The sequence below is a fragment of the Rhinoraja longicauda genome, chromosome 9 (genome assembly GCF_053455715.1).
Source record: "Rhinoraja longicauda isolate Sanriku21f chromosome 9, sRhiLon1.1, whole genome shotgun sequence".
NCBI lineage: Eukaryota > Metazoa > Chordata > Chondrichthyes > Rajiformes > Arhynchobatidae > Rhinoraja > Rhinoraja longicauda.
In genome coordinates, this window is record NC_135961.1 from 20,222,717 (window position 1) to 20,237,814 (window position 15,098).

Consider the following 15,098-nt stretch of genomic DNA (forward strand, 5'->3'; position numbering starts at 1 on the left):
ATAAGGACACATAATCTTCTTTGTAAATAATATGGAAGCAAATAGCGGTATCTGTAAGTTTTCAAATGAAAAGAAAGGATTATATGTTAAAGGTGTACTTATTCCTGCAAGCTGCCCTTGACTTCTGATCAGACTCACACACAACTGTCTCTGCATAGTGATGAAGTGCTAAGACGTAGAGAAGGTGCTATCAGAAGGTGGCGAAGTGATGGAAAGGCTGATGGCGTCTTGTTAATTAGTTTGATTTAATGACTTGTTTTACATTTCAGTACCAATCTTGTAAGGTTTATCAACATAAATAACTCTCCTTTATTCAAATTAACATCCTTGCTTTCTGTCCCTATTCTTTAATAACAACTGTGCCAATAATCACATAATTGTGATGCTTCATAAATGTGCATGTCCATACTGTTCACTGCAACTGGTGTTTACTGCAACATACAAGGTAGCCGAAGTCGAGTCTAACCACTTTGGTTTTATAAAATTATTGTTATCTGGAAAACCTACAATGAATATAATATATATAAACCTATATTAAATTGTGCCAATCTAAATGTATATGATCAAGAAAAATAAGTTACACCCCACAAGTAAATTGCCCAATTAATTCATAAATTACTTTTGTTCAGTGCTGAAAATTGGATGTGAATTGTCTCCAGTGCCTTATTTTGTATTTTATTTGTATAATACTGCATTACCCAAAATTAAAATCACTCCTACATGTGGGTATTCATTTAAAAACCCAGCTATATTGCTGTATAGATGCACACTCGCTCCAACCACATATCATCACTTATTCTTAATTAGAATTCTGCTCTGACCACTGTAAAACATTTAAAAAGATGATAATGAGAAATAATTGTACATCACACATTAGTATTTCTATTTTCTGTATGTCTCTAGTTCGTACTTGTTTAAGCATTTTATTTTATGGCAACAACTGCTTTTCTACAGTTAACACAAAATATAAAAACAAAGCTTACAACACTATATTTTAATATTTTTCTCATCAACTATAGTTTCACATGCGAGTACTGACAACTATTATAAACTGATCATAGTTTTAATTTAAAGAAACAACAACAAAAGTAGCTCCTTAACTAAAGAGCATATTGATACAATTAGTTTTATGTGTATGTTCAGTTGAAGGCATGTAGTTATAAACATCAAGTGAACATCATATCCAGAATTTAAAGGTGCAAGGCATTTCTCATTTGCCCACCAGTTGGACTTCTTTCTAGTCTCTTCATTTTTTTAAAAAGTGTGAACAATTGCTCTAAGCATGAGGGCAATCTGCACTTTAAATAAGTAATTTCGCTATTCACTTTTTCTTTAAGCATCAAAATGTAAGATTAGGAAAATAAAGAAAATATAAACCACATTAACACAGAAACTGGTAACAACAACCTCTGTAATATTGCTCTTCCTTTAGTTGCATATTCTGTACTTGCTCAGAAGCCAAGCCGATACAAAAGTAATCACTGCAGCTAAATTGACATCAGTTTAGCATGAAAATCAGCTTCAGTAAATAGTCACCACTTTAACTTCAGCGACATCGATAAAATAACAACCAATAAATAATATTCCTTGACTTAAAAGATCACAATTGACACATTTGAGTCAGGCATTAATGTATTTTTGAAAGCAACTATGTGGTTTGGCTTCTAATTTGTAATCTTCTTTATGGGAAACTACTGGCTCCACTTGCCATCCTAAACCACAGTACAACAAACTGAAGCATCAATGTACTGTCTCCTCCTAATTCACATATTAAAATCAAACTAATTAGATGGAGAAAATTTGAAATGTATTCATTTGAACACTATTTTGCAGATAGATGTTTTCTCTTGATATATTAAATCCTTCTATTTTTAATTTCACTGCACAATTTAATATTTAGGAAATCTCTCTCATGCTCAACAGTTGTACTCAAGTTGCAAGTGACTAAAAATATCTCTCCCAAAGACATTTTTATTAAATACATTTTGTCACTACAGATTTCAAATAAGGTTTATGATTTCATTTCCATTCATTTCAGTAACAGAACATTAGCACATGCCCTTCTTTGGCAATCAGTTTCCATGGCTTTAGATATTCTTATTCACAGGCATTGCACAATAGGAAACTAAGATAAAGACATTTCAGAACTGATATTTTTTTCTACTAAAATAAGCTTGCATTATGAGCCCAGATGTGAAATAAGGTTTCTCATTTATCAATCTGATCTTCAGCAATGCAGTGCAATAACTTGCCAATGAATACCTTTTGCATTTAAGATTTGGAAAAATCAATCGATTCAAATTCTCATATATTCCAAACTGCAACTGTATTTGTAATTTCAATTATTTTATAATATCGGCAAACAATAATATAAAATGGTGCTATTTTTAGTTAAACAAATAGGACCTGTAATAAATTCTTGGTCTTAGCTCTAGAAAACATCTGTTTTCTCACTGTATAATTAGCATAATTAATGAATACTAATCAATCCAAACAAATGGCTTTTTAACTCCTAAAATAAATCATTTTGATATCACAGTAGCTATTGACTCAATAATTTACTTATAGGCAATATATCACTTCTCCATTTACCACATGCTAGAAAACTGCTATAACTCTTTTCTACAACTTCATTTCAGTGCAACGTGTCTATTCTCAACAGAAAAGCACTACCATACATTTGTTTACAAGACATCGACAAATTCATGATGTCAGGCTATCCCTTAGGGTAGGATAAATTTAGCAGACTTGTCTATTCAATCGTTTGCAATAAAAATCACACATTTTTGCATCTTGTTGAACAGATATAAACAGAGTTGAACATGATTACACTTTCAGCATCTCAAATAAGGTTACTAAAATGTTATACACGTCAGCTCTTTTATTTGGAGCAGTGATACAAAGTAAAATATCAAAATATCTTAAGCTTTCATCATAAAATTCAATTTTATTGCAAAACAAGCTTCATGTTTAAGAGTGGAATATCCAATTTGTACACTTTCTATTGTGGTTTTATAACTTTTGCATAATATTCATATATTCTATGTGTAATTTTAATATTTTATTTATACACCTGTCTATTACAACTTTCAAAGCAGTATTCTGAGACATGAAAAATATCAGATCATGAACAATTCAGGAGAGACAAACTATATTTGCAAACAAAAATGAAGGTAACTATCTTGCTATTTGGTATCATTGAAATAATAACTAATTTACTGAAAAGCCCCACTGTTCTAACATACTTACAGAACATGAAAAGTTGCAATTTTATTAGTTAAACCCCAATTAAAAAAAAATAAAGATGAAAACTCAAAGTGCTAGGGAAAGAATGGATATCCCAAAACAAACAAGGATTTAAATGATAAGCATATCAATAAGCAGATCCAGTTTTTAGTCAAAGTACAGATATTGTGACTCAGTCCATAATTACTTGCAATTATCCTTTTGAATTATGAATCTCCTGCTGCTTTGACAATTGATCTTGCAGTGCATGTGAAATTTTGACAACTTCAGAAACCGAATGTGTCCCAAAATATTCAGGGGATTCATTACTTATTTTTTCAATGTGCTTTACCTACCCCCATTTGATTCTCAAAACCATTATCCATGGAAAATATACAAAAGTAGAAAATACTGGAAGGGCCTGTTCCTGTGATATACCATACAGAAAGGAGATAGAGAATTTAGTAATATGGTGTCAGGACAATAACCCCTCCTGCAATGCCAGAAAGATGAACGAGCTAGGTATCGACTTCAGGAAGCATGGTGGACTACAGGCCCCAATCAGCATCAACGTGAAAATGGTTGAAAGTTTCAAGTTCTTTGCCGTTAATATTATCAACAATCTGTTGTGGACCAACAACCTTGATGCGACTGCAAAGAAGGCACACCATCGCCTCTTCTTCCAGAGAAAACTGAGGAAATTCAGCATGCCGTCAATGAATCTGACAAACTTCTGCACATGCACATAGAAAGTATACTGCCAGGTTGCATCACAGCTTGGTTTGGGAACAGCTCTGCCCAAGACCACATGAAATTGCAGAGTTGTCGATGTAATAGAATCCACCACACCGAACAGACATCCCACAATTGACTCCATTTACACTTAACGCTGCCTCAGAAAATCAGCCAACATAATCAAGGACCTGACCCACCGCAGAACTTCTTCTCTTTGCTATGGTTGGGCAAAAGGTACAGAAGCTTAAAAGCACACACCGCAAGATTCAGGAACCGCAAGATTTCCCTCTTATCAGGCTTCTCAACAATCTTTCCATAAGCTAGGGGGGGACTGTCAGGTTCACCTCTGCCCCATTGTGGACATTGGCCTTTGTTGATGTAACTGATGCACTACAATGCTGAGAACTATATTCTGAACTCTGTATGTCCCCCTTTCCTCTATCTATTCTAATTAAGGTTGGCTTGGATGAATTCATGTATAGTGTATCTGATCTGTTTGAATAGGATGCAAAACAAAGCTTTTCATTGTACCACACTAAATGTGACAATAATAAACCTAAACCTAATTTTATATACTTTTATCAGGTCTCCCTACAACCTCCAGCATTGCAGTGAAAACAACCAAGACTGCCCGACCTCTCCCTGTAGCTAACACCCCTTGATCAATGCATCATTCTGGTAAACCTCCTCTGCACCTTTCAAAGCCGCCACATCCTTCCTGTAATGAGGTGAACAGAATTACATGCAATACTCCCAATGCGACCTAACTATTCCCTTTAAAGCTGCACCATGACGTCCTGACTCTTATACTCAGTGCCAGAACCAATGAAGGCAAGCATACCATACATCTACTCCAAGACTCTGTTTAATTGTTTGGCCATTAACAGGGAGTTATGGATCTTGACCCCAAGATTCCTCCATACATTAAGGGTCTTGCCTTTAATTTTAAACTTTCCCCTTGCATTCAAACTCCCAAAGTCAACACTTCACAATTGCTTGGATTAAACTTCATCTGGAATTTCTCCGTCCATTTCTGCAGCTGGTCTATATCCCACTGTATGCTTTGACTGCCTACCTTACTAAGCACAATCCACCAATTTCGGTGACATCACCAAACATACGAACCAACCCATCTACATTTAGGTCCGAATCGTTTATATATATCACAAATAACAGAGATCTCAGAATAATTTCCTGTTGGGGCATATACTTCCAGCCAGAATAACAACCCTCCAACGGAATTTTCTTTGAGATCTTCGTGGAGTAGCCCAGTTCTTAAGCCAAATGCAGTTACCATCTATCCCGTGCATCGTAATCTTCTGGACCAGCCTACCATAAGTGACTTTATCTATTACCTTACTGAATTCCATGTAGAAAACATCCACTTATCGATCACCTTCATCACCTCTTCATAATCTTTGTAAGACATGACCTGCCACAGACAAAGCCATGCTGACGGTCCCTGTTCTTAACTGTCCATTCACTTCCAAATAAGAGTATATCCTATCCTGAAGAATTCTCTCCATTAACTTCCTTACCATTAATGTGAGGTTCATTGCCCTATAATTTCCGGTATTATCTCTACTTCCCTTCTTAAACAAAGCAACACGATGGTTACTCTGCAGTCCTCAAGGTTCTTGCCTGTGGCTAGAGAAGATGCAAAGATCTTTAACACTCTACAATCTTATATCTTGCCTTTCTCAATAACCTGGGACAGATCCCATCAGGCCCTGGGGATTTATCCACCTTAATACTCATCAGCTCCTTCTTGATCGCAAACTGCCTTAACATATTTGTTTTTCCCACACTGATATCACTGTCTTCCTTCTTGGTGAATGAATGCAAGGTATTCTTTTAGTGCCTTGCCTACATGATCCAATTCCAAAATAAATTCACCCCTTTCATGGTCCCTATTGACCCTTTGAATTGCGCGCAAAAAGAAAAATTGATGCCGTCTTGTCTCAGACGGCATGTAATAGTTAATAAAGGTTCCCTGCCTTTTGAGAGAAAAATAGGGCATTCAAACCAGAGCACCCTGTTTACCCTAAAACAAAAGATAAAATTAAAACAGGAAAATAACCCTGATAAACATACAATCATTAGCTTAATTTGGAGATACAGCATGCAAACAGGCTCTGGACCAGCAAGTTCATTCCAAACATCGATCGTCCCACATTATCCCACTTTTCCATCCATTTCCTACACACTAGGAGCAATTTAGAGGCCAATTAAACTACAAACCTGCACATTCTTGGGATGTGGAAGGAAGCCGGCACACAAGCAGCAAACCCACACGATCATAGAGAGAATATGCAAACTTCATGCAAAAAGCACCCGAGGTCAGGTTCTAACCTAAGTCCCTGGCACTGTGAAGCAGTGGTTCAACCAGCTCTGCCACTATGCATTTTCTTTTCACTTTTCTTTACCATTTTCAATGACTCTCCATTTTTTTTGGTCCCAATTACACACTCCATTTCCTAACCACCAGATCCATCCTTTAGCATTGTAATTAACTGAAAGTGAACTAGAATATCTGATAGTTTGGTGTCACATTCAACATTAAGTTGAATTTTAAGGTATTGGCTGTATTTCACTTATAACATCTATTTAAATCTTTATAAACAGCATCATTCTGTTATTCACAAAATGCTGGAGTAACTCAGCAGGTCAGGCAGCATCTCGGGAGAGAAGGAATTGGTGACGTTTCGGGTCGAGACCCTTCTTCAGACTAAATCGATTTGTACCAGCATCTGCAGTTATTTTCTCATTCTGTTATTGTTCCAAATCGATGTATGCTAATCAACACTTCATCGAAGCCTTGGTTATCTTGAGACTCAATTAGTCCAATACATTTCCACTGGTCTTCTCCAATTCATCCTGTTACCTCAACTCAAAGCTCTGCTGGCTGCGAAATAAAGTTGTTTGCAGACTTACATTACCTTCCCATTAAACAAGGTCAGTTGCCTACAGTTTTATCCTCAGTTTCATCCTCGGTTTATAAAACTAGGAAAGGACAAGAATATGGAGGGATTTGAAAATGAGTAAACCCAATAATATTCAGAGATAACAATAACCATCTAATTTGGATGTGTAAGAATCTCAAAAAGGTATCACTCCATTACTCATAGCTATGTGTTAAGCATCTGTGAAGCACCCTGGGATGATTCTGTTACTTTAGAGATGCTATAAAAATTATACTTATCGACTTTCACCCCTTCGCTTAAACACCTTGTTTTATGCTCCTTTGATTGAAGACCTCTCTTTTGACACATTCTTAAACTAATCCCAAACCATTTCTGCTCTTTCACGTATACCTCGCTGATTTTTGGTCACTAATTTTTGAGCGGAAAACTGCTGAAACCACCTGGGTAATGCGGCGAGTGGAATTCCAGTTGAAGCAATCTCCTCGAGGCTTGTGTTGTAATCTGTGCTGCACTTTGCCTCTGAACGTGGTCTCTCAAACAATTCATTTTGAAACCAGTGTTAGAAAAAAAGAACAGTTCTCAGTTCAAGTGAGCAACTGCATTCGTATTAACATCAGTATTGTGGAAAATCTCACTGGGAATGAATTTTGGGTATTGGAATATTACATATGTCATTTAGGAGCCCTGAATACTGAGAAACAAAACTAATTTTTGAACTCTTATTAGTATGTGGTATTTTTGAGGACATTGCATAGATACATTTTAGAGGGTCATGACCTATTTTGCTTTCCTTTGCTCTCTTCATAGATGCTGCTTCACTTGAGTATAGCTTAAGGTATTGTGTTGGAAGTTGATTACTCAGCTAATAATTGTTAACTGCAAGTCAAATCAAAGCACTACAGACTTGGACCGGAGCAATGAATATACAATCCAGTTAATCTATTTGGCCACAGAAAACAAGACAGGTCCCTTGGAGAGAAAAAGGGCAGATTGGGAAAGAAATCAACCAAAAATATATATTCAAGTGACTTAGAGTAAAAAAATAGAAAGAAGTCAAGGCAAAAAAAAAAGTGTAACGGATAAAATTAATTGTAAAGTAGGGATATTTATATCGCAAATAATTCCTGGCACATAGGTAACAATAGATTCTGATGGAAGAATAAAAAAAAGTATGCATTTCCATAGATTTAAAATGCAGGATTGCATGCTTGAAAATAAAGCGTTGTACATGTATCAAAAAAATGGATCAAACATTAGGTGAAGATTTATTGCAAGTAGTTTCATCTAATGCAAGAAAGATGAATTGATTTTGGTTAAATTAGATATAACTGACAATTCATTGGTAGAGAAGATGCATTATTTTCCAATTGTTATCCTCCCTTGGTTTAAGTGATTTGTGCTCTATTGTATTTTACGGAAAGAACAGAGGAACTTTCAATGATTTAGATTGTATGTATTAATCATACCCAGTGCCTGTGAACTATATATCTAAAACTGAAGAAGAATTTTGACATCTAATTCTGTGACAAGACTTTGTCGCTAGATACCCCACTCATACCCATAATCTCAAATCCATTTAGTGATACAGTTGAACAATTTTCTGGTTTAATTCTGTGAGGCTTAAAGTGTCATATCATTCCTGCAGCCAAATAAAACAAGTAGAATACTTAGGGTTTAAATTGTAAAGTAAAATAAAATGAAGCTAAACTAAACCATTTTTTCCTTACTGTATGCATCCCTATGATTAAATGCATTATATAATTAAAATATTTCAAATGAAATTTGATACATTAGAGCATTAGAATAAAATACAATTGTGCAAGTTTTCATGACATATAATGTTCTGTCAGATATCCATTCATTTTATATGAAATTTATGGTAAAAATATTGTAATGAATCAGTCTCAAATATATCTTACAACAAGGAGTCTTTCCGAATATATTCCCCAATAAAGTCATCAAAAGCTTTATTATGCATTGCCGTTGGTGCATATCAAAACATTTAAAAAAATCAAAAATTAATGATTGCAAAAAAAAACTTTTAAACTCGAAATTTACTTTTGCACTTTGCTAATATTGTACAATGAGAAAAAAAGGATATATATATTTTAAAATAAATAGTAGGTTAATATATATTAATAAAAAATTGATAATCTTTTCAACCTTTTGTTTTTGCTATTAATTTCAATAGAATTTGCATTCAGAGATCAAAATGTTCCACGATTCATCTGGAGGTGACACATTTGACATAGTTCAATCACACCATACCAGCCAGCTATCTCCTCTCAGCAACAACAGATCACAAGCAGCCAGTTATTTACCTCTTACAACAATTTCAGAATAGATCATCAATGACCACAAAGAAAGATAAGCTGAGCACTGTACATACGCACACTTCCACAATATGATTTAAAGCTGAACAATTTTTTTTCAGGTTTTGGAAAAGGAATCTGTATATTCTTCCCTTTCTTCATGCCCTTCGCTGGTAACACCATGGGTACGTCATATGTCATAAATACCACAAAAACTAATCCATCAGTTGTAATGGCTCCTATAAAACACCACTGTGAGATTGCAATAAGACTGGAAAATAGGCTACAAATCCCAGCTATGCTCAGGCTCGCAATGAAGCGAGACAGAAAGGAGGTGGGATAGGGATCAAATGATAGATGACCACCTGAACCATGACCAGAAAGGGCAGAGGTTACAGGTCAAGGTCTTTATAGGATAACCACCACCTAACTTGAGTAAGATAAAAATCTACACCATCATTGCAGCCATATAGGACAAAAAAAATATGCTTACCTTTGCGTAAAACGTCTTGGATCCCTTTCTGCCATTTCTGTTTCCCATTCCAGACAGTTGGGAGAGTCTTCGTTGAAAACCTGTCACATAAGTAGTTGAAGCGTTTGTCTTTAGTTTAGTTTAGAGATACAGTGCAGAAACAGACCCTTCGGCCCGCCGAGTCCGCACTGACCAGTGATCCCCACACATTAACATTCTGCCACACACACTAGGGACAATTTTGCATTTATACCAAGCCAGTTAACCTAAAAACCTGTATTTTTGGAGTGTGGGAGGAAACCGAAGATCCTGGAGAAAACCACGTGGTCATGGGGAGAACAAACTCACTCCATACAGACAGCACCCGCCGACGGGATAGAACCCGTAACCATGTAACCTTATTCAGTTAGAAAGGAGCACAATGTGACTCCAATCAGAGCTCTTTAAAACAGTACCAGTTAGGCAAGATGTGATTGGCAAGTATAATTATTAATTTTTTAATCCAATGATAACATTTTGACATGTATTCATGCAATGACACATTATTTTTTTGAGATTTACACCCATATTTTGACTTGAAGATCAAACTCGGAATGTATTTAAAATGCAATGTCCAATATATTATGCAAACATGAACACAAGATTAGGTTTATTTTTGTAGGCAGTTGTTTGACAAAGTTACCAATTTTAATATTTGGAAATGTGTCCAAAAAAAAAATCTTAATTTGCTCTTCACCTCAAGCTCCTTTTCCAAGGTTGCTTGTATAATTTGTTATATGTTTTAATCTGCAGGTTCCCCAATTGGAGGTTATCAGATTTTATGCAAAATTATCCCATCCACCAAATCAGGAACTGGTTAGTAGCCTCATTTTATAAGTTTAGCCATTGCTTATGGTGAAGGGCTTAATTCCAGGCTTTCAGACTTAGAGCTTTACCGCATGGAAACAGGCATTTTGGCCCACCTTGCCCATGCCAACAAGGTTCTAATACTGGGCTAGTCCCATTTGCTTGCATTTGGCTCAGTCATTTAAACCCTTTATATTTTTATCTAAATGTCTTTTAAAAGTTCTAACTGCATCGGCTTCTATAGAATTTCCTGGCAGGTCATTCCCGATATGGACTACCCTCTGAGTGAAAAAGTTACCTTTTGGGTCCCTCTTAAAAATCTCCCTTGTCACCTTAAGACTATGCCCTCTAGTTTTATTATCCTCTACCCTGGGAAAATGACGGTGAGAATTAATTTTATCTGTGGCCTTCATGATTTTGTACACCACAATTAGGTCAACAATAAGGAGTGGGCAGATGCATGGCAGATGCAGTTTAATGTGGATGTGAGGTTATCCACTTTGGTGGTAAGAATAGGAAGGCAGATTATTATCTGAATGGTGTCAAGGCGACATACAACGAGATCTGGGTGCCCTAGTGCATCAGTCACTGAAAGGAAGCATGCAGGTACAGCAGGCAGTGAAGAAAGACAATGGAATGTTGGCCTTCTTAACAAGAGGAGTTGAGTATAGGAGCAAAGAGGTCCTTCTGCAGTTGTACAGGGCCTTAGTGAGACCACACCTGGAGTACTGTGTGCAGTTTTGGTCTCCAAATTTGAGGAAGGATATTCTTGCTATTGAGGGCGTGCAGCATAGGTTCACTAGGTCAATTCCCGGAATGGCAGAACTGTCGTATGTTGAGACTGGAGCGACTAGGCTTGCATACACTGGAATTTAGAAGGATGAGAGGGGATCTTATTGAAACATATAAGATTATTAAGGGATTGGACATGTTAGAGGCAGGAAACATGTTCCCAATGTTGGGGGAGTCCAGAACCAGGGGCCACAGTTTAACAATAAGAGGTAGGCCATTTAGAACAGAGATGAGGAAAAACTTTTTCAGTCAGAGAGTTGTAAATCTGTGGAATTCTCTGCCTCAGAAGGCAATGGAGGCCAATTCTCTGGATGCTTTCAAGAGAGAGCTAGATAGAGCTTTTAAAGATAGCGGAGTCAGGGGGTATGGGGAGAAGGCAGGAATGGGGTACTGATTGAGAATGATCAGCCATGATCACATTGAATGGTGGTGCTGGCTCGAAGGGCCGAATGGCCTCCTCCTGCACCCATTATCTGTTGTCTAACACTCAGCTTGATGCGTACCAAAGAACACATCTCAGCATATCCAACATCTGCCTGTAACCCAAGCAGGCAAGTCCAGGTAACATTTTGGTGAATCTCTTCTGCACCCTTTACAGCTTAATGACATATTTTATATTGTTGGGTAATCAGTATGGCACGCAATATCAATACAAGCAAGTCATCAAGAAATCCAAGGGAATTCATAAGAAACGTATTTACTCAAAAAGAGTGGCGAGAATGAAGAACTTGCTACTATAAATTGTGGTTGAAACAAATACAGAAGGTTGCCTAAGCATCTGAGGGAGAAAAAATTAGTGGGCTATACTGTAAGGTGTGGCACAGTGGGGCAGTAATAGAGTTGATGCTTACAGCACCAGCGAGCCAGGTTCAATCCTTACTATGGGTGCTGTCTGTATGGAGTTGGTACGTTCTCCCTGTGACTGCATGGGTTTTCTCAGGTGCTCTGAATTCCCTCCACATTCCAAAGACATGCAGGTTTGTAGGTTAATTGACTTTTGTAAATATTACCTGGTGTGGAGGATAATGCTAGGATGCAAGGATGATTGTTGGTTGGCGCAAATTCAGTGGGCCTAAGGGCCTGTTTCCACGTTGTATCGCTAAACCAAACTAAGAAAACAAGTTTGAGGAATGCAGCAGGTCAAGCATTTTGTGGACAGACATGTTTCAGGTTGGGACCCTTCTTCAGACTGAGGAGTAGGAAGAAGAAAGCTGGAAAAGAAAGTTGTGGGACAAAGCCTGGCATGTGATGGGTGGTGAAGGTGAAGGGGATTTAATTGGTGGACGGGTGGAGTGATAAAGGGTAAAGATGAAAAGGAGGTAAAAGAGTTGGATAAGGGGAAAAAAGGGGTGAAATGTAAAACTGGAAGAAGAGGAGGGGGTATTGGATGGATAGATGGGTAGGATATAAAAGTGGAGAAAAGAACAGGATGACTGGGGAAATGAAAGAAATGTGTGCACACATGGGGATAACAGGGAAAGAGAGGGGTGGGGGGGGGGGGGGGGGGGAGGGAAGATATTACTTGAATTGGAGAATTCAATGTTCATACCAAGTTACCCAAGCAGAATATGAAGTGTTGTATCGCCACTTTCCATGTGGTCTCACTCAGGCAAGCGAGGAGGCCAAGGACAGAAAGATCAATAAGGGAATGGGAAGGAGTTAAAATGGTTAGCAAATGGGAGACCCAGCAGGCTTTAGCGGACAGAGTTCATATGTTCAACAAAAACACTTGCCTAGTCTACACTTGGTCTTGCTGAAGTAAAGGCCACATTGGGTGCACCGAATGTGGTGTACGTGAAACTCAGTTTCACCTGGAGGGGCCGCTGGAGTCCCTGGATGGAAGTGAAAGAGGTGTAGGGAGAGGTGTTAAATCTGCTGGATTTGCAGGGAAAAGTACCTGAGGAGAGGCCTGCTTGGGTGAGTGAATCAAGGAGTTTTAGAAAGAGTGGTCTCTATGGAAAGCAGAAAGAGGTGGGAGCAGGAAGATAGACCACTGTTGGGATCAAATTGAAGAGGATTATGTTGTTGGTTTTATGTAAAATAATTGGGGGTGGGGTTTGGTGATGAGTGCAGCGTTAATGCCCACAAGGATTAGTTGATTGTACTGAACTGTTTCTGTGATGAATATCTAATGTGTTCAGTAACACATAAGATGTGAATATCTAATTGGTCAGTAAAATCACTGGTAGGTGGAAAAGTTATAAATGCAAAATACCAAACTGTGTAAATGTGTATAAAAAGTAGTTTTGATACACAGAAAATATATAAATACAAGCCAAAATATGAAAGCTTAATTTAATATTGGTAGTATTGTTTTCCACAGATTTGTAAAATGAATATAATTAGTGCTAACGAACGTTTTGGGAAGGTTTGAAAAATAGTTTAAAATGCATTTTGTTCCTCGGTGTACAAAACTTTATTTTTAATTTTGCGACCTCCCAATGAATCCAACAGATTTACCTAATTTTTCCTTTTTAGGAGGAATTATACAAAGGCTTGAAAAAACAAAAATGCTCAAGATAGAAACATAGAAAAATAGGTGCAGTAGTAGGCCATTCCGCTCTTTGAGCCAGCACCGCCATTCAATATGATCATGGCTGATCATCTAAAATCAGTACCCCATTCCTGCTTTTTCCCCCATATCCCTTGATTCCTTTAGCCCTAAGAGCTAAATCTAACCCTCTCTTGAAAACATCCAGTGAATTGGGCTCCACTGCCCTCTGTGGCAGAGAATTCCACAGATTCAAAGTTTTTCCTCATCTCAGTCCTAAACAGCCTACCCCTTATTCATAAACTGTGACCTCTGGTTCTGGACTCCCCCAACATCGGGAATATTTTTCCTGCATCTAGCCTGTCCAATCCTTTAAGATTTTTATATGTTTCTATAAAATCCCCTCTCATCGTTCTAAATTCCAGTGAATACAAGCCCAGTTAACCCATTCTTTCATCATATGTCAGTCCCGCTATCCTCGGAATTAACCTGGTGAACCTACGCTGCAGTCTCTCTATAGTAATAATGTCCTTCCTCAAATTAGGGGACCAAAATTGCACACAGTACTCCAGGTGCAGCTCACCAGGGTCCTGTACAACTGCAGTAGGACCTCCTTGCTCCTAAACTCAAATCCTCTCACAATGAAGGCCAACATGTCATTAGCTTTCTTCACTGCCTGCTGTACCTGCATGCTTACTTTCAGTGACTGATGTACAAGCACACCCAAATCTTGTTGCACCTCCCCTTTTCCTAATCTGACACCATTCAGATAATAATCTGCCTTCCCGTTCTTGCCACCAAAGTGAATAACCTCACATTTACCAACATTATACTGTATCTGCCATGCATCTGCCCACTCACCCAACCTATCCAAGTCACCCTGCAGCCTCATAGTATCCTCCTCGCAGTTCACACTGCCACCCAGCTTTGTGTCATCTGCAAACTTGGTGATGTTACATTTAATTCCCTCGTCTAAATCGTCAACTTTGACCTACCCAAAACATTTGAAATACCCTCATAAATTTACCTGGATGCAAGAATGGTACTGACCTCTCTGGGCTTCTTGTGACATGAGAGGGAACGTGCCGGTTAAGATGCCCTCAAATACTGGATCTGGCAGTTCCCTTTCCAGGTCTGTGGCATGTTCATGCTCCCACCAGGGAATGACCCCTGCAATGCCACACGCCCCACTCGATTCTCCCTCAATGAACCAGTCACTTTGTTCATCATCACCTTTATTTAAAAAAATAACAATTTTTAACAAAGGAATTGTACAGAAAAATTAATCACGTAGCTAAATT

At 37.7% G+C, this 15,098-nt stretch overlaps 1 protein-coding gene across 1 annotated transcript in view; it reads right to left on the reverse strand.

Moving 5' to 3' along the window:
• Positions 1-15,098, reverse strand: part of gpatch2 (G patch domain containing 2) — a 195,153-nt gene that overhangs the window by 161,123 nt on the left and 18,932 nt on the right. Inside the window, exons 4-5 of the mRNA XM_078404921.1 lie at positions 14,848-15,030; positions 9,690-9,769 (exon numbers count right to left, since the gene is read on the reverse strand). Coding sequence (XP_078261047.1) covers positions 9,690-9,769; positions 14,848-15,030 — 263 coding nt within the window. The remainder of the gene's footprint in view (positions 1-9,689; positions 9,770-14,847; positions 15,031-15,098) is intronic.